At 29.0% G+C, this 22,304-nt stretch overlaps 1 protein-coding gene across 1 annotated transcript in view; it reads right to left on the bottom strand.

Annotated features, from left to right (window-relative positions):
* LOC117165794 (neurotrimin) overlaps positions 1 to 22,304 on the bottom strand; it is a 105,230-nt gene that overhangs the window by 3,885 nt on the left and 79,041 nt on the right. The window contains exons 5-9 of the mRNA XM_076628122.1: positions 20,204 to 20,332; positions 19,964 to 20,101; positions 6,728 to 6,877; positions 1,870 to 1,935; positions 1,570 to 1,671 (exon numbers count right to left, since the gene is read on the bottom strand). Coding sequence (XP_076484237.1) covers positions 1,570 to 1,671; positions 1,870 to 1,935; positions 6,728 to 6,877; positions 19,964 to 20,101; positions 20,204 to 20,332 — 585 coding nt within the window. The remainder of the gene's footprint in view (positions 1 to 1,569; positions 1,672 to 1,869; positions 1,936 to 6,727; positions 6,878 to 19,963; positions 20,102 to 20,203; positions 20,333 to 22,304) is intronic.

The raw sequence follows: 22,304 nt of genomic DNA, 5'->3' as shown, positions 1-22,304 counted from the left end.
TGGTAACGATGAAACGAAAACTAGAATTGTTGAAAATAATATCTAAAAACATTTAATATAGAAACAAGATAAAACGTGGCAGTTTCGTGTTTTTAACGAAAAGAAAATCCGAACAATATTATCTGGCGAAAAATTATAGCAAAACTTTTTACTATTCAATTTAATAGACGTATTATTTAACCATTTGGAAATGCAATTTAACAGTTAATAATTACATACTGATTTATAGAATGTTATTAATTTTTAATTCTCTCAAGTTATAATACATTAATGAAATTATTATAGAATGTAATACTGAAATATCTTCATGTTTTCTTTCAATTTATGTTAAATACACCATAGATAATTCTCATTGTATTTGGAATGGGTTTGATACTTACAAACTATTCATTTAATAATACATGCAAATATAAGTATGATATATTTGATATTCGTTATAGTATTAGAGTTTTATTACATAATCGAAAATAGTAGTATAAGCCGAAAAGAAGTGATTTCCCGTGAAAAAGTAAGTAAAGAAGGTAGAATGATAATATTTGATACAAGACTTTATTTTCGAGGAAATCTACTATGAAGTTTCATCAAGAACGCGTGCACTTGAGAAATAATAAGAGTCAGTTTGTCAGAGTTGTTGGAAGAAATATCCCTGCCTATCACGCTTAAATAATTTTTCAGCACGACGAAGCTCCGCCACATTTTACTAGGAAAGTTGGGAATGTATTAAACAGGCAACACAACTTTTGGATTGGAGGTGGAGGAACAGTAAGATGAGCTTCAAGATCGCCAGATTTAATTCCACTCCATTTTAATTCATGGGATTACATTAAGGAGTTAATTTATGCTGAAAATAAAGAAAACATAGGTAAATTGAAGCATAATTCAGTAGTGATAATCATAGTGCATCATACACGCGTTTGAAGAAGTGAAACTTTGAAATATTTCAGGTTTTCATGCTTCTATAATCCGTCGATCAACGCCTTGAATTAATCTGTAGTTTAACTAAATAAATGTAATATTGGAACTTATTGTTAATATAGTAATTCAGAGTATACACAATCATGACGTTTACAAACATAAACAGAGTATCTAAGTGTAATGCACGTAAGTGTCAAATGCACGTGTAATTGGCGAAACTTCATAGCTGATCTTCTCGAAAAATTTGTTCATTGTATCAAAAATTGTTACTCCATATTTTCCACTTATTTTGGAAGGGGGAATCGTTCTCTTTCGGCTTGTACTACCATTTTCGATACATGCCCTATACTATTACAATCAGAAATGTCACTATTAAATATCTTATTTATTATATCCTGTATTAACACTTTGTGTATTAACAATATATTATGTAATAATAATAATAAATTTATTAAGTAGTCCAGTTGGAGGACATTTAATACATATTACGTTAGAAGATCCAAAATAATTTGTATTGTAACATAAAATGTTTCAATTTAGAAGGTCAATCAATTTGATATTTTTGTCGTATTTTAATTGTGTATTACAATAGAAACCAAAATTCGAATATTTAAAATTTATGAATTGTTGTAAGGAATACAATAAACTACTTACCATCGGTTCTACCGATGTTAGGCAACGACGAATCAGTTATTTGGTGTGGACTAGGTTCTACACTCGGTTCTGGCCTTTGTCGAGAATTTTGAATATTTTCAACTACAAATTAAACGTAATTGAATTTCCGTTACATTCATTTTCATTTTGATATATTCTGCACAATTTACGAAATTACGTACTATAAATTCCTTATCATCTTTTGTAATGCTATCGTATAATGTAGGTAAGTACGGTAATGAATTTCGAAAGCTTCTAATTGTAACTATAAATTTCTGTTAGTGCACCTTATACACTTACCTTCTTCACTAGTAGAGGTTGGAGTAGTAGTTGTAGTTCTCGGCTGCGTCGTTGGTGTTGGAATATCTGCAAAATACATAATTTTGAATAAAATTTATGCAATTTGAGTTTAAATTTACATTCGTATAATTGATTGTTATTGCATAGGTAGTAAGATTATCACTATTATTTTAAGTATTACCATGATTATTATTATTATTATTATTATTATTATTATTATAAACATCATTACTATCATTACAAATATTTCAGTTAAGTTATAAATTTATTCATATTAACCCCGAGCTCGTTAAATATTATATAACTAATTGTGACAAACTGTAATATATAAATGGTTTAAATAGTCTAATACTAACGATAAATATTTTTATAACAAATACGATTTATGGGCTAAAGGTTATAATGATTCTTTATTATAGGAATTGCATTATAATAGGTGTAATCTTTGTACATACACTAGAAAATATTATGACACTTCTATTCTGAATTATAAAAGAATGTATCAAAAAATATGTAAAAACATCTTATAAAACAAAATTGAATAGTACGAGATACTGTTCATATGTATATTAATTTTACGCTTTTTTATGTATTAGTGCGTCTAAATAACGCTAATGTAATATTCTTTGCTATAGTGACCATCAAACTGGGTACTAATTTTCTTTTATAATGAATTTTAAGAGGTAATACGTATTTTCATTGAATTAGCAATATCCAAATCATTTGAAACTTAAAAAAATTTTAGGTAGAGAGTTCATTCATGTATTAAAAACGGTTAAGAAGGAAAATGAAGAATAATAAAGAATTATTTGAATATTCTTCATACTATATGCACTCTACAAGAAGGAAATAACCAAAGATTTAAATTTGAAAAAAGACAAGTTAATTTATTACCTATACTGTTAACAATTTGGATGTAACAATCTATTTGTCTAAGAATCAGCTGTGTTAATGCGCCCTACCCGCCTTATTTCTATCGAATTAAAATAGATTTAGATACTTTATTAATTTTAATTCTATAACTAAAGGAAATCTAGTTTAAAATTGGAATAACTTTTAAATCAATAATTTTGAAAAATAAGTGTATTAATTGATTTTAAATTTGTATAGAAAACAAAAGAAATCGTACTCTCTAGATGTGTTAAAAAATTAGTTTTATTTCATGTCATTTCATTTGTCTAATCTAATTGTAAAAATACAGCTTGTCTGAATTTTGCGAGACACCCGATATAAGCCGTCATGAAAATTGCATGAAAGTATCGATTACAGAAAGGTCTTCTATGCCGGGTTCTCGTAGCCATTAAGAAAGTTATTATCCAATTCCATAAATTGGTTAACTCGGTTTTTGTTTTCTCTGACAACCTATCGGAAGGAAAATTTAAAATGCAAATATGTATTAAATCGCGATCACCGCAAGTGAAGAGTTATTCAATTGATTTCGTTGTAATGTATCGAGTCGGTGACTGATTAAACCACGAAGTTAAGAAGTACCACCTACGAGTAGACCAACCAGAAAACCTACAATTACAGTTCAATAGATAGCCGTGGATTCTTTTTGTCAGAAAACAGAGTGACAGTGGCTGTTATCGGTGATTTACGGCTCGCACCACTTTCCAGGAAATACGATTTTCAGGACAGAAAGGCTCACACTTTATCGAAACGATAAATTGCTTTCTGATATCTATCCGAAAATTTCTGCTAAATGTATTAAATAATATTGAACATGATCGTGAAACTTAATTTGTGCAGTTTATATTAATTGGATACAAAATAATTGGATATTAATTGTATGCATATATATATATTTATTATACATATATGTCATATAAAATAGCAATCTAAACATATTTAAACAAGAGATGAACATACAAGGTCATTTATGGACTTGGTGAACTCTAAGAATTACATGTTCTCCATGACAAAATTTACAATGATAACAGAAGTTCGATTTTAATGAAATTTTATGTATACATATGTCGAGTAGAACGTAAAGTATGAAAAACAATAATCGTTTCTCCTGTAGAAGTGAAAAATTATTTCAAGAGAGAAAGATCAGCCACTAATGTTTATACATCCTTTCATTTCTAAGAGGAAAAATATTTCTTTTACTCCTTATTTATCTGCAACCAGTTATAAAAAAGATAACAATAGGCAAATATCATTACATAAGGTACAATTTTGTGCAATTTGTAAATAATGTACTCATTGATTTGTAATTTATTTTATTTTCTGTAATTTAATTCATGGTACGTTTTACACGAAATTGTTTAGAATCTATCTTTTACGTCCGAATTATTGAAGAGCTTGTATCCTCGTCGGTTTGATATCTCTTCAAGTAGTTGTTTGGTAAGAATACTGATATGGTGGAATAGTTTCTGTAAATGTTTTTGAACCGTGATGTATTCGTGTATATTCGTAAGATTTTTTATTGAAATCGTTCCAAAATTTCAACATTTGAAGTGGACGCTAAACCCCACAGTTTTATGCTATGTGTCCATATGAGTTTAATATACATTTATTCATTTTTGTTTTGAAGTTGAAATATAAGTTGATTAAAATGAAGCTGATTTAGATTTCCTTTTTTGCCAGATATGCTTTCTCTAGTTGAATCTACGGTTTAAATGCATACGAAAGTATTTGGCAAAGTCTGCTGGAGGCATTATTTTTCTACTTAACGTAATTAGGTGACGCATACACTTCCTCTCAATAAAAGCTACATAGATTGACTTGTTTGCATTGGCTCTAATTTTCCAGTTTTGTAACCATTCTTAAATATTATTTAAGCTGTTCTCTGAATTGTCTGATGCATTCTGTAGATCTACATGCGTGGATGATTGCCGTATCATTTGCGAAGATAACTGTGCGGCAATCTTGGGAAATTGGCATATCTGCGGCATGTAAAATATACTGCATTGGGCCAAGCACACTCCCTTGTAATGCTCCAAAATTGATAGGTACTACATCTGCCTGTACTTCCTTATACCTCACTGTAAAGAATCTATATTTCAGATAAAATTTTAATATTCTATATAGATTAAATGGTACACATTTTTTGATTGTTATAATAAGCCTTCGTGTCACTCTTTATCATAGGCTTGCGAAGTATCGATGAAATCCGTAAAGTAGTACTTTTTTCTTTAAATGATTGATTTATTTTTCGGACTAAATGATATATTTGTTAAGTTGTTTCGTATTTGCATTTAAGTTCAAGTTGGTATTCAAGTACTAACTGTTTTTCAACCGTGACAGAATTTATTTGACTGCTGATAAATCTTTCACTGCATCAGAATTTTTTCCAGGTTTTAATATTAATATTATTTCTGCTATTTTCCATTGCACTGGAAAGTACACGGTAATAGTCACTCAGGAGGGTGACTTTAATAACATACATGAAAATTAAAATCATTGGAGATGGGTGCCCTAAACAAAGCAGTTTCATCAATTAAATACATACATATTGAGAATCGTACAGAGAGAAGAGCGGCTGCCTTAAAAATTAGACTTCAATTTCGCGAAAATGGTCGTCAGTAACGTAAATAATAGTAAGAACAATAACGAGCTAGAATTCTCGATTTAAGAAAACCTGTTACGACCAAGGTCTTTCTTTGCGAAACCTATTAACCAAGGAAAAGTTCGGATCGATACTAGAATATGGTCGTTAGATGAAGGTATTTCTTCTATAACGGCCAACATGGCATTCTTGCAAACGCTTTTGTAGACTGATATAAAGATTTCATTCTCATGTACCTAGATATTCTGAGAGTATCTGAAATGAATTATTTATTTTTCTTTGACGTAAGCTTTTGTCCAAAAGTTAGTAGCGTAATAGTAACCTTCGCACATTTTTTACATTAAATTCGTAATTTAATGGAATAGTAATATTAATTATTGTTTTTTTAAATGAAATATAATTTTACAGAGGAATAAACAAATATTTGTTATATTATCATTAATAGATAATACGCGCTTTAGACAAAGTTAAATGAAAAGCTTATGCTTAAATTCGCTTTTCTCGCGAAATAATTATAATTTCAAATAGAATCATGACATGAAGATTCTTAATTCGCATCGTTTTATTGTCTTATCACCGACTGATTCTTTGTTATCGGAATCTTGTTTCCTTTTTTAAACTTGCCTTATAAATCTATAATTATAATTACATACGTAAAGCAGAGAATGTGCGATGAATTTATTAAATCGTATTTTAAGAATGAACAAACCAACGGAGGAAGATATTTCTCGTTTAATCTATATTCTGCGACGTGCATTTTGTTGAAACTGCAGCGTTGTTGCTGGCACCAGGTGGTCGCGCGTCAACTCATTTATTAAAAGCACACTGTGTGAATACCGTTCACTCTCCTTTTATCAAAAGAATCGTGACGATTTCAATAATTACTTTATTCATTACTTACTTCATTATCGTCTTCTTGTCTATTCATTGCGTATACACGTTATCACTGTTTTATAGAATTAGTAAAAGACTTTTTCAATATTTTCTAATATTTGTATAGCTCAAGTCATGTTACTCAAATTGCTTAATCTCTTTAAGTTTAATGTCACGTCAGCGCAATATTTCATTTTCGTTAGTCTTTTCACTTGAACTTTATGATTTTACAACATTTGAAGATATTAAGATATTTCTAGTACTATAATAAACGATATTTTTCTTATATCTTAAAAATTTATTTTTTCAAATTATTTATAAAGTATTTAGTGTACTTTATATACTATTGTATTATTATTTGTAATACATATTTGATGTAATTTGATACTAATGTACTTGCTGTCTTTTTTTTAATAACGTGAAGTGTACATTTTTGCTATTAAAGGCTAAATATAATGTGAAAGATATACTTACGATACAGCTTAATACTGCCATCTGTTTCCCCTAGAGAATTCTTTGATATGCATTTGTATGTTCCATAATCGGACATTTCCACCGATGATATCGTAAGTTTCATGTGTACTTTATACTCATTATATGAGAAAGTTTGATTGTATTTTTCTCCTGAAAACAAAGTATTAAACAAGATCTATATGTAATTATTTTACAACATAAATATGCTACAGGAATAATTTTATAATAATACATAAATAATGGATGACTGATAATGATGTCGAATTTATAATAAATTTTATATAAAAGATATTAAAGATTGAATATTTGTTCAATTCATAAGTGAAGTGAATTACAAAAGTAGAAATATTTGTACTCCCGATCGCCCAATTATTAAATGATTGATAATTGAGCTTTCAACAGATATAAACATTATCGTAATATAAAAATTCAGTGTAACGAAAACAGGGATATAAGTAAAAATTTCAAATAATTAATGACATAGAAGTACTCCTACTTTCAGAATTAGTCTTAGAAATATAATCCACATATAAAAATTAATATTTTATCAGGCAGACTTTGCATTTAATAACACATTTCAGACAATCTAGTATATCAACTAATTTTTTTGCCTATTTTGTTCCTATATTATTCCAAATATCCTTAGGTTCTTCGTTTGCTGTTTCATAATTCTGTAATATTTTTAAAATTTCTGTCCATATGTGTCATATAATTTATATTTAGACTTTGCGGATATGTTGGAAGGTGCTGTCGTATTTGAAATAATAGTTACAACCTAATTGCAATTTAGCTACACTCGATAGCAAATATTCTCATATAATGTATAAATAGCGCATCTCGTTCCAATACCTTTTAAGCATAATATAAAAAATATTTACAGAATATGATATTAGTAAATGATGTAATTTTTATATTTTAAGGCTTTTTCAAATATATTTACATTGAGTATATTTCGTATTAATTAAGATTTGACAAAATATGATAATGTTTTATTTCGTTGAATTATAAAATAAATGCGTATCGGAAATAAGTACGTATAAAATTAATACGCAATGTTGTAAGTTAAATATGTGCATTTTATTTTTACGTTCTTACTTGTTATGCATTGTATATTAAATTGTGACGATGCATTTTCTATTAATCAAGTCTTTTTTAATGTTATTTTAACAATGTAAAACCAATGAGCACCGGTTTTTTTAATATTTGCGCATTATAAAATGCTTATTTATGCTTATCAAAAGTTGCAATTTTTTAATTTTTCTCCTTTATTCTAATTTCGGGTATCGATAAGTACTATTAACATATTTCATAAATAAATATCACTATTAACTTTTTAAACATTTAAGAAATGAATGAGGACGTTTATATAAAATTAAAAAATGTTGATAAATATAATATAATGAAAACTATATTGAAGAATGTATATAAAAACTAAAGATTGCTGCTGTGCATGTGAGCAAGTTTTGTTATTCCTAAATAAGTTAATGGTTTGTAATTATTCAGAAAAAATATAATTTACCGGTATTAAAATCTCTGTATATTAAAATTTTTATCAAAAGTTACATTATTGCTTTTTATTGTGAATAGTTATTCAAGTTATTTACGGCTATTGTGCGTTAAAAACCAAACGTGGTAAGTATTATATGTATATAACATTTATTAAAACAATTCGATAAAACAACGTAACATTTACAATCAGAATTATAACGATTTGAAATATTTATTACTGACGCGGAATATGCAAAATTCTATGGTATACCTACTAACTATTATATTTGTTGTTATTTCTATACTCAGAGGTAAGATCAGAATAGTTATTATTTTATTGGATGGATAAATCTATCACACCGTTCTGGCTCAAAAAAAAAAAGAAAAGAAAACAAAAAGGCATCTTAAGCCTATCGATTAAATCTATCGATTGTAACTAGGATTATCCTCTAGTCACTATTTCTTATAACTAACACATCTGCATATGAATGGCGAGCACGAACTCACGTTGTCATTTTCAACAATATTAATTATACAATTTAAAGAATGTTCCGCGAGTAAGAAGCTACTTTAATAAGTTATTTTACCTATTTTCCAATTACAACGACGATGAAATACTTTTATATAAAAGAATCGTTGTAATAATTTATTTTTATATTTTCTTCATATAAAAGCAAGTTATTTGTGTAGGAGGCTTCATCTGTGCTAAAATCGGGTTTGAAAACTTGTTTAAGGTGAGCAATTCCAGACTGCAGAAGAACAGATAATCAGTAAAATGTTATTCTGCATGAGAAAATATATACAAAATGTGAAATGAAGTGTTTTCATTTAACGCATATATTGGATTAATCCTTGATTAAATATGTTCAAAGTAGATTTCATTAATTGTGGACATATAAATATATGTAAGTATATCTTCACATTTTAATTAATGAAACCTCAACGTCTATAAAAATTCTCGATAGGTTCTTCTTATTTAAATTTTATTTGTTGTACAATCCATTTGGATCATTGGTAACGAATGATGTATAATGAATATATATAATGAATTATCGAGTTATAAAATTTATCTAGCATATATTCTTATTTATTGTAAGAAACATATAATTACATTGTTAAATTTCTATAATATATAATTATGAGTATGGATATATATGTATCAAAACATAATTTCATAATTACTATATTTTTTGTACTGAGCCATCTTCTTTTTAATTCACATATTTTACTGCTTTTTTGTAGTCTGCATGATATGGTTCTCTGTTCTTTAGCTTCTCCTTGTACTCTACTAAAGATAAAATATTGTTATAGTCGATCCTGTTAGCGACAGCATTCGATTTAGCTCTGACGATCTGTGTCGCCACAGTAATAATAATAACAATATTCTAGTTGGTAGATTTTTGCTCGTTTGAGGTAGTATAACGTGATTTATATTTTCAAGTTTATATACGAACATCGGAGAAAATGAAGTTAAGGGGTAGAACCTTTTGCTGAAACTCTAGATAACACCCTTTAAAATACATAAGAAAGCAGGAATGCTATAAATATATATGTTTCAAATGCAATGGATGTAACATGTCTATACCGTAGCTAATTTTGACAAAAACTTTGTAGAATCTCATTTAATTAATAAATTTTTATAGAACTAACAGAAAAGAATTGGTTCATATTTCTAAGGGATTTTGGAATAAATTTACGAAAAAATAACGAAAGGTAAATAAATTGCATCCTAGATGAAATTGGTATCTTCTAAATATTAAAAAATGGATAGAAATATTTGCGTAATGCGTCTATACAGATTCACATTTTTAGGGCTATGAACAAAGAAATAGGTATTAAGAAGTGATTTACTTAATCCGATAAATATTATAACAGGTACTTCGAATTCTTTATGTGTATAGTTTTGTGTATTATGTACATTCTATATATCTTTATTACAATAAAATAGGCAATCTAGAGAAGTGAACATTTTTCAATCAGAAGAATTTTAAGCGCGACAAACCATGTGAACATTAGGGAAATTTAAATTGTTTTAACAATACAAGAGTTAATACAGAAATCACGTGTACTTATTTTAGTTATGTAAAAAATATATTACATTACTTAGTTTTATGATTGGTGGATGATGTTATAAATAATGCAATTTGAAATAATGTAATATTTTATTATATATTTACAAGTATCAATCGATTTTGATTCATTTGAATTCTATAGTGCACTTTATGCTTCATCGAGTATAAAAGCAGACATTAAGGTTTCACGCATGAATGCTTATACATCATGAAAATGAACCTTCATTGAATTGGTAAATTGTTCTGACTCTTTACTCTTTTCACACGCGCATTTAAATTAATTTGGCGGAGAAGAATTACGCACGTTACGTGAATAATTCCGTAAATAAAATGAAATAACAATTGTAGTTATATGTAACAAAATGTATATATATCTGATGTAACTTTAGAACTTGTAATATGAGAATGATATACAATTATCAAACATGTGAGAAATGTTAAGTTTAATTTTTCGGGCTCTACAACTTTCTTACGTTGAGATATTTTTTGTCATTTCAATGGAAATATAAAATTTCGAAGGTATTTGTTACTTTTTTAAATGTATGTCCGAAATTTGTGAAACATCTGTCGAAAATATGAAACGAATACAAAATGTAAATAGGGTCGCTTTTTATGCAGTCAAAAGACTGATTTATTTGAAAAACCATTTTTTACCATAATGCAATGCATTTCTCAATTATCACGATTTTCGTTTTAGCTGTTACATATTCATATATTTGGTAAAATTCACGACACCTACAATGAGAAAATTTCACACGGCATCCTATCAAAAATGAAATAAAAACTAGCTTGTAGTATGAAAGCTGATCACGCTATGTGCTCATTACGGCCTCGAACAATGTTGAAATGGGATTAGAATATTATATAGCATCACAGGATTAATTTCAGATAGTGAACCTATAATAAAGGTAATACCTTTGTTACTGTACTAAAAAAGGAAATTGATTCTCAGACGATATATATTCATAATAGAACATCCAAGTACTATATTTATTTATGTTATAGTATATTATGCTATTTTATTGTAATCTGTGTGCGTTATTACCTTTTAAGAAATTTAAAAATTAAAAGCGAATGAATAAAGTGTATATGATCGAGATAGAAAAAAATAATTAGTTTTCAAAACAAGACCTTTTCATATTGGATATTTAAAGGGCTTGGATCCAAACAAAGCCCCTTTTATTTTATTTTAAATGTTTTAAATCCTGAACGACTTTACATACCAACAGTAGAGACTTGAAATTTATACCCGGCGGGTACACGGATTCCTTTGTAAACTGATTCTAAAGGTGTGTCTACACTACACCGATCGGTATTGTTCAAATCGATGAACGTCTCCACTGACAGCACAGAGGACTACATTCGCCTATCTATGCCCTACGTCATGCCATAGTAAAATAAAAGTAAAACTAAAAACACAAACTCCTTGTGAGCCACTCGGTACGTCCGGTCCCCACTTCCCTACTACGCGCATCAATATGGTTTTCCTTGAAATAATTACGAATGTCACTATATGTTCGGTTTTGTGGAGATGTACTGTAGGATAAATATGTATCTATAACTTCATGATCACTTTACGATGATAGTATTAGCCATGTCATTATTTGAAGATAATTTGTTCTAAACAAAAAATGTCTTAGAGAAGAAAAATATTTTGAAGGGAGAATGAAATTTCTGCTGTAATATACAGTGAAATGTTGCATGAGGAATATCGAGTCAGAGAGAAAGGATTTTGTAATTAACAATTTGAGATCGTGCGAGAATCAGATGAGAGTGAAATCTAGGTATAGAGTGTAATGATCTGCGGTAAAGCAGAGAAGTATTTTCTTAGCTAGAGGGAAACTTACTGAGAGATACAGGATGAGAAGAAGGAAAAGAGAAGAAGAAAACGACGGTGGAAAGGTAGAATGCATTTATGTAGTGGCTCTATCGACCGTTGCAAACGGAAGAAAAACTTTCGCCGGCTTTGAGTTTGGAAAGCAGATGAAAAAGTTTAACGACGTTGAACTGCGTTGCCGAGCATTACCACGCTAGACGTCCAATGGATTTTCGGATATAAAATTACTTTTACTCGGAAAGTTATAGATACCAATATTTCCGTTCTTATCGTGTCTTCGTTTATTAGTAATGTACTCAACATGCTAATTATCGATACGGGATTTTAATTAATATTTTAACAACTTTTTAACATCCTATAAATTTTTAAAATCATATTAATACTGTAGATTATTTCTGGAGTAGTCATTTCAGTTATTAAATTTATCGGATCTGTCTAACTACCTATACCATTATCCTGAAAGAATAACGGTAAGTTCAATGGATAAAATTATAATATTTATGATGAGTAATCAATTAAATGAATATGGGATCAGGATTTTTATTGTACAGAAATAAAATTAAAAGTGAACAAAAATTTGTAGCAAAAAAGATAATGTGGTAACGTTTTCATATTTCCAACTGCGTATTAAATACTGAAAATTGAAATATTGAAAATACCGATTTGTAAAGACCTAAAACACCTTCTTCATATCAAATATCTTGAGAAGAAGGTTAACCATCGGGAAATAGGGGAGCGACAAATACCTTAAATACGATGGACAAGGTATGCACATTTAAATTAAAATTTCTAGTCCTTCGATACCTAAAGGATATAAGACAATTACATAGCATAGAAGAAAGCCGAGAAATTGGAAGGTACTTTTACGAGAGAGGTTCGTTAGCTGAAACTTTCGCTCAGGAATTAATAACATAGCAGACATCGTTTTCCCTCGGTAAACCGCACGTTACGAGCGAAAAGAGCGGCGCAAAGAGCAGAAGTCATGACAATCACGAGTCATTAAAGTTGTATACACGGTTCAGCGAAGCTAGGTCCAGAAAACGTCTGGTTTGAGATAGTCGAGAAGGGTGCGAGTCATCGTGATGCGGAAAGAACGGATGAGTTAGAATAGCGCAATGCCAGAGAGAGGGGTGAAAGGATAGTAATGGCATTGGTAAGTAGCCCGGGGCACGCTACTCTCATACAGAGGTTACTTCAGCACCATCCGTATTTTAGTTTTGTCCGCGTGATATGTATTCGTTGCTATCCAATAATCTAAGATTGCATCGTTGCGCGGGGAACATCCAGTTAACGGGAAGTGGTAAAATTCAAGAATGAAAATCGTATTTTTCTAAATCATATTGATTTCTATCTACTTTTTCTTCTTTAGTTTATTTCTTCGTGTTTTATATTCGCCTCTCTTTCATTCTTGATTACATATTATATCACATAAATTTCTATTGGATTGAAAAATAAATAAGTTCGGTTAAACTCGATATGTTTCTTTATTTGATCGCATTTATTTATGTTACAACCCAATGTTTTATATAAAGACAGGGTTTAGTCACAAATGCCTAAAAGTAAAATTTTTCTGTATACAAATAATATTTCTTCAGATTCCAGGAAATGATAAATTTCATACAAATAATAAATAATACACGTATGGCACGTGTTACTTCTAAAATTTATAGGAGTTTGTAATGGGTAGGACCACACATATTTCACATTTCTAACTTGCGAATAATGGTTTGTACGTGTACATTATTAGATCTGAGAGTAGAGCTACGGCCAGAATTCCAATAGAAATTATATTATATATACATGTATAAATATACCATTAGATTCACTTTCAACATTTCTTAATCATTGTGCAACGTACAACTATATACATATGTATATATGTAATTGAAATGATCGAATTTGATATGAAATAAATATTATCAGATTTTTTACCATCAATTCATTTCTCCTCTTTAAGTATTGAACGTTCGTATCAAATATAAACGACGATTCAACCGAAAAATTTTCTTTCTCATTTCGTTACACGTAAATTGTAGCTGCAGAATTTTTATATATGGTCGTATGTTTTTAAATGCGATATTTTTCCAGCATCGTTCTCATTCCAAATATATTATTGTTCAGCAAAACATTATCGAGTCATTAAACTGCACCATATAATTCTTAGCGATCGAATGTTAACACCACATAAACAAAAGAAATTTAGATAGTCAAATTTTGACTTGTCTGAGGATACCGTCACTTAAATTTGTATAAAATTCATTTTCTTTGTTATATTTTTACATTAAAATTTGTATGTAATTCATTATGAAATCAATTCATCATCGACTAAAATTTGCGTATGTGATCGAACTCGAGACAGCGGACATATATATCATGTATCAAAACGCCCGGAAAACATAATCTATCAATGGTTAAATATCTATGTTACTTTCAGTGACAATTGAATACATTTTCTGCGTTTTCTGATTCCTGTTTAATGCAACCAAAAAGAAAAAGAAAAGAAAAAAGGAGGTTTTCGCGATAGTGTGTTTTAAATGGTATTTTAATTGTAAATTGTCGCAGGTACAGTTATGTGTATTATAAATTTTATTTCTTGTCCAAAGAATTGTGTTAATATACCTCTGAAATAATTCTGTTAACCAAATTATGCGTATTTATTTTTAGAGCAACCTGTCTTGTTTAATATACGAGAATTATTGTGGTGTACTTAAAGTTGGACATAGATAAATTAAGAATAATAAAACTTTTAACACATTGTTAACATAACAACAACCAACAGAAAAGGAACAAAGTAAACATTTTCATAGATATATACGTCTAAAGTTTAGAATTCTAATAGAAAGAGATGTAAAATGTAGAAACAACAGGGATTTTTAAACTTTGTTCCATCCAGTTATTGAACTTTTTATTTGTCTACTCATTAATATACATACACTATATCTTAATTCATGGCTGATGAATTATGTATGTACAGATTCAATATTTTTTTAAATAAGAGAAATAGAATATTTATACTTTACAAAACTAGTATTTGAAATATCTTTATTTGTTACCAGTTACAAATATATATGTGTTATTTCCTATTTGAGAATATTTTCAAATAATAGTCTTGTGTTTTTGTATAAAATTTATTAAATTTGAAATTTGAATTTGAAATTCTGAACCATTTCCGTAAAAGTGGTAATGCAAAGCTGACTATTGCTCAAATGATATTTTCTTCCGTTTCTGTTTTTTCCCGTTGTTTCTCGTTTTCGTTCCAACACACTGACAATAAGAGACAAGCAGCGAGCAAATACGAGATAAATAACGGCAGGAAATTCTTGCAATACCTAATTCGCCTCATTTTCGTAAGATCTGGATTCTCGCAGATCCAGGATCAAGTGAGGACTATTAAACAAGTGTTACTATAAATGTTATCTGTCTATTTTCCCCGAATTTTATTCGTCGTCTATTATAAAAATGAAAAATGAAGAAAGGTTGTAAGGGAGAATTACGATGATAGTTATTACTATTAGAGCAATTATATCCATTTATTTATTTTACCTAATAATGAAATATAAAAATAAGAGAGTATATTTAATATCTGCTTGAACAGCTTCACTGTATTGAATCCAGATTAATGAAGCTGAATATCAGATGGACGTTAAATCGTAAAGCATGTCGTAGCTCGTAGCTGTTATATTGGGAGACTGCAGGGCATCGCGGAACTAACATTCAGAATAGAACATAACGTAACGTGTCGTGATAACCTATTTGTAATTTTCAGTTTCTCTATTCCACCCAATGTAACTAGTAGAGATGAAACCAGTTAGGCTTATATGGTGCTATAATGCAATTATCACCACGCCATACCGCGTAATTCATAACACCGAATATTTAGCTATATCAAACAATACCTATGCATGCTCTTACTACTAGATGATAGGTATTTTCGGATTAAATAGATTCATATTGTTTATACTGTAAATAATTTTTACGATTTCTTGTAATATTTAATAGCAAAATGAGAATAACAGTGTAATAATGATAAAGTGATACACGTTATATTTAAGATAATAATAACAAATCTGTAACATTTTGTATTACTTGATGTTTAACCTGTTTCTATTAATTAATTAGTACTAATATAATGTAAATATAATATATTTGATTTAAATAGTGGCTATGAACAATACTAGGATAATGAATAAAATAAGCGTTACAAATGAAAGATGTACCTATGTAAGTACCAATACCCATCGAATCTAACGCATAAAATTAGTACCGATTCTACCTACACCATTGATCCTTAATGGTAAAGCACCTTTCGTTGTGAGATTTTGTGCAAACAACATCTAAAATTAACCTAATTAGTTGCGTAATTAGCAACCCTGTACATAAGGATCATAGCGTCTGTATTGTTGGCTTTCTTACTGTATCTGCATTACTGAGTCTAAAGCAATTAGACGCATTAACAGATCCGAGGATGCATTATTCCGAATAATTACCATACAAATATCGTGTCTCATTATCTGAAATAATTACGCGAACATGCACTCATATGTACTCGACGGCGACAGCAACACTAGGATGGTCCATGTTGAACGTTGTTTTTTCCTGTCGCTATGTTAGCGCAAACAACGTCAATGCGTTCAAACATTTACTATCACAATACAGATATAAATAGCGAAACACTAACATCTCTGTTATGTAAGCTAATCTTTTATAATAAATTTTGACAAGTTCAATATTGAAGCAGTAAATTATAAAGTAGTAAAGTGATTAACGTATTAATTAAGATATTAAAAATTGGATTGACTGACTGACTTAGTAGTATCAAACATACAAAATATGAGAAATTCATTTATGACAGATATTCTTTGGCCGTTTATCTTATAAATACACCTAAATGTCCCTCTTTAAAATTTTATGAATGTACGGAAATTAAATATGTGTAATAATATTGTGCTCGTATATTGGAGTAAAAGTAAAATAAATTATTGTTTAATTTATGTTTATATTAATTTAACGTAGAACGCTTCTGTGAAATCATGAAAATTTGTATTTATTTTAATTCTTTTATAGTTTCATACATATGAAATCAAATTCAGATAAATAATTTTGTGCTTTTATCAAAATTATATAAGTTATCTTTTTCATAGGTTTAAAATAATCTATTAAACAAACTTAATTATTCAAATGTTTTGATAGAACAAATTTACTATGATATTAATGTATAATTTTGGCTTTTGTACATTGCTGAAACAAAACGGTATCAAAGATTAATATTTATATCATATTATAGACAGTGTTGCTAATGTATAATTTCATAAAAAATTTTGGAATTGTTTAGATATACTGTTAGTGAAACAAGTACAAATTTCTCTAACAAGATTAAAATATCGTTGACCATCAAGAATTTGATTTCGCATGCAAATAAAAATATATATGAAATAACGATAAAAGAATATAAATATTCCGAATTTTCGAATCGGTAGTTTAACAGGTTGCGTAAAATAGTATGCAAGTAGTGTGCACACACATATATCTATATAAAACAATAAAACATTATGTAAATAATCCTCACACGTGAAAAGTTTAGTACCGGACTCTCATTATTCGACGTAATTATGGATCCATGCATTTCCCCGTATCCAACTGCGACGTTGTTAGACTGTCCCAGTAATGTACGGTACATATGTGTCGTGTACTGTGCGTACACTCGTTAATAAAACAACATTAACTAGTCAGTACGGTTCAATCGCTCTTCAGTGAATTAGCAGTCCAGGAATACAAGCACGTAAATGCGAAAGCATACCTTCGTTTCGTTATCCCTGTTATTTTAAATTAATAATGTCGTATACGTTCACTCCGATTTAAGGCACCATTTCCTCTCCAATAAATATCATGAAGCTTGGAATCGAATCATTTGACAGTTGAAAACTGAAAATTATATAAATAGTACAGTAGAATCTTGATTATCCGAATTTTCTATTATCTGACTCTGTTATTCGAACGTTTCATGATCTGAATAGGAATTAGAAATTACGTTTCGCATATAAACAATTTAGTCTTCTACAAAACTTTTTGTTAATGAACAATGATACTATTGCGCAAGTAATTAAATGTGAAGGATTGCTGTTATACACATGTATATTGTTGTTATTATTGTTACAAGCGTTGTATGCTTGGACGAAAGTTAAATATGCGACAATAAAAAAGGACATGGATGACGATAGTGAACTACATTGAAGACACCATACAGGAAGAAGTGGAAGATAGTTCATAGAGATCTAGTTAATGGGGCAGACGTGGAAGTAATTCTTTCTGCACTGAATAGAACTAGCAGAATTCAGTGATTGTTATAAAGCCGACTTGATACAATAATATCAGTATGTTGAAACGTCAATTGTCCATGCTAGTAGCGTTATGTATGCCTCGAATAATGAATTGGAACATGTATAATAGTAATCATTACAGTCTTTAACATTTTAAAGCATTCGAGCCTTTAGAGATAGGGTTAAAACTGTACGAGGCGCAAAAGGAATGTATATACTAACTTCAAGGAATTAAATCTGTTAAAAAAGTCTGATTTAACAGATATGAAGATTTGGGACCTACAAATCGTTAATCAAATTATATTTATTTTCGACATTTATTTATCAATATTGTTTTTATAACAATTTGAAATTATATTCAACATACTAAACGAAATTAATAGGAATGTAAACATATAACATGAAAATGCTGACTTTCATAAAATATTTAATAAAATTCAATTTATTTCCATTAAAATTTTTCATTGGCACTCATTCTTTTTAAGATAATATTTCAAAAGAACGTCATCTAAATGATCTTCAGAGTTAAGACAAGCATTATTTATCCGATATGAATAATAAATGTATATAGGGTGTTTCAATCTCGGAACAGGCTGTTTGATGTCCTATTACAAAGTTGTAACAAAGATATGTTATAACGTAAGAAACAATATTTTGGTCTTCAACAGAAAAGTATATGGAATAGGATATGTATAGACCACAGCGTGTATAGAATAAGCATCAATATGATTGATATGATGAATTATAAATCAAACCGTATTTTATCAAAATGTATTGTTAGGAATGATGAAAAATTGTTATAGGGTGTAATAGTGATTATCTTTATTGTCAATCTATAATGATCAATTTAAATATTTCTTACAATTTTCTAGTAAAATTAGAAATGACCTATGTCTATATATCATTCTTTTATTTATATCTATATAATATATTGATAGAATTAAAAAAAAAAAAAAATAAACTGGGGCACCCTGTATACGCGTAAGGTAGTTTTAAGGATAGATATCTGTGTATTACATGAATTAAAAATAAGAAACATGATTGACAGTAACATTATTGGTTTACTTTACTTTACTTGCGTGTTATAACCAGAGATGACAAATGGACGTTGCACAGAGATATTGTATGAAATATTAGTTCAGCTAGGATGAAATGTCAATAAGAAGAGTGCGATTCATTTTATCTAAATGTAACAAGTTATTATGCTCCACACAAACGTATACAAATAAAGCATCTGGTGAGCTTTATATAAATTTTGGAATGTTCATTCTTTTGGTTACTGAATCACAAAAAGCTATTAACTTCACTGAATTCATATAAATTTATATTTACTTATGTGCGTTTATTTTGCTTGGAGTAATTCGGAAAATTGAAAAGATATAATCAATACTAACGAATCCATTTAATCGATATTGATGAAGTATTATTATAATTTTTATATTTGTCTACGTAAATGTGTAAAAAAGTTTAATATAACTAAATACATTCGAACTGCAATTCTATAATATTTAAGTCCAAATACCATTTTTTATAATTTCGTTGTTTTCCTTTGTCCAATAATTGATCGACTTTGGGAAAGCTTCCGAATTACACTCTAAAGTCATCCTTTGTCCCTCTTGTGCTCCAACCAATTGATTTTGAATTGAAATCATTGGACTAACTGCAAGTATAAATTAAATTTGTTTTACTGTAAAGAACATGTAATACTGTATGCATAAAGTTATAAAATCGTATACAGAATGCTATAAGAGAAGATACTCACACTGTACTGTAAGCATTATTCTTTTACTGACTGTAGGTGGTATACCATTTGAAGCGATGCACAGATATGCACCCATTTGCAATCGATTTATTTTAGTGATATTGAAAATAAATCCTTCCACAATTCTCACTGTAACAAAATCAAATGCTCATTAAAATCATCATAAGGAAATTTTTTATAAGACTAATTGAACACCATTGCGAGGTATATTTTAAATTGTTTTATCATAATAACATAGTGAATTAATACTATTAGAAAGTACTTTTCCTGTGTACACACATCAAGATATTTCATTAAATTGTATTCAAATAGTAAAATTTTAGAACGTTAACGATGCATTGAAATGAAATACTTCATGTGCTTCAAAGTTGCAAAACCTTTGCGGAGTAAGAGAATGTTCAACTACGTTTCCCAATAATACAACCCTATAAACTTCTCTTTGCTACAACCGAATGGTTTTAATCAATTAAATACTAAACTCGAAGCTTTTGTAGCATCAGCGGCCAAATGGTTTTCACTACAGTATCGGACAAAAGCATTCGTACACCTTTTAAAACACAATAACTTTTTTGAAATTGGACTTTTTTAGAAGTTAGAAGGATTAGTTTACTAGATGACACGTAAAAAAAATACACACTAAAAATTTCATCGAAACCGGTTAAAGTTGCTATGAGTTACTAACGCAATGTTTAAAAGCTGTAAAAATTGCAGTTTTCCACGACTTTCGGCCTAAAATTTAAAAGCGCGTCTCACTTATGCCAATTGGTAGGATCTCGAAGAAGAAAACTCCAGTTGTTTGGGTTAATCTTAAAAAAGCTATTCTGTTTTAAAAGGTGTACGAATACTTCCGTCCAATACCGTATATCCAAACTGCAGTCTCGTACATTTTACGTTTAGACTATGTTTTTCTTTTTAGAAGTCACAGTAGACTCGTATAAAAAGCGAATCTGACTTCTTCTTTTTCTGTTTTTAAGTGCAATTATACATATACATACATAACTTTTTTCTACGTTTCGCTTTAGTTATATATTGCGGTGGAATATTACATGTTATATGGTGGTATTCATACACAGGATGTTTTTAATGAAAAAAAATACTACAGAAACATGAAAAGAGCTATTACTACTACAGTTGTTTGTGACAATGAACTTTGAAAATGATCAATCTTTATATGACTTTTAAAGTCCATAAATATTAATAACAATATATATCAAATATTAAATAATTGTCAAATATTTTATTAATTCATTAATTTACGAATATTTTATTTAATTCATTAATGCGTACTGATTGATGGATTCTTAAATTTTTATACATTTAAACACTTTGTTAACCATACCTTCGATGTAGACTGTTCGTTTTATGTAATTTTAGAGCTAACAGATAAATCAAATGTATATGTAGGTATATTTATTGTCAGAAATTCTTTAACCTCAATAAAACTATATAAAACTTCTATAAACTATTGTAATATTTCATTCTATGTTTTCGAATAAATTTTGCGCAAAAAGTCTTCTTATTGCTGGTTTTAAATCATTGCGTCCATGTCTTGTAAGTATATATACAGTGACGAGCAAAGTATAAACACACTCCGCTGATTTTATGTAAAAGGCGATAATACGACTAATTTTTCAAGTGATCGGTAATGATTAGGTAACAGTAACTACAAGCTGCGTCTGATTAACGAAATGTAATAGTTCATTTTCATTAACATTAATAATGTACAGAACATTTTACAAAAATGGACATCTCAAACCATGTTTACAGTTTTGCACTTTAATTATACTCATCGAATTAAGGTTTCAACCTAGTATTTCGTCCACTTTCCTTTACTTTTTTTTAATGCTTTTAATCTACGAGGCATACTGTCAATTAAATTTTTAATTATTTGTGGTTCAATATTGTACCATTCCTATTGTGTTCTTTCCCATAATTCATGAACACTTGAAGGTGGATTATTATATTTTGCCAGCCTTCTTTTCAAAATGGACGACAAATTTTTGATCGGATTCATATCCGGTCTTTGTGCTAGCCACTTCATCACAGAAAAATTTTGATTTTCTAGCCAGGTTTTAACTATTTTTGCAGTATTCTTAGGATC

Source organism: Bombus vancouverensis, chromosome 3, assembly GCF_051014615.1.
Source record: "Bombus vancouverensis nearcticus chromosome 3, iyBomVanc1_principal, whole genome shotgun sequence".
Classification (NCBI taxonomy): domain Eukaryota; kingdom Metazoa; phylum Arthropoda; class Insecta; order Hymenoptera; family Apidae; genus Bombus; species Bombus vancouverensis.
The sequence above is the reverse complement of the archived record's forward strand: the minus strand, read 5'-3'. Positions and strand labels throughout refer to the sequence as shown.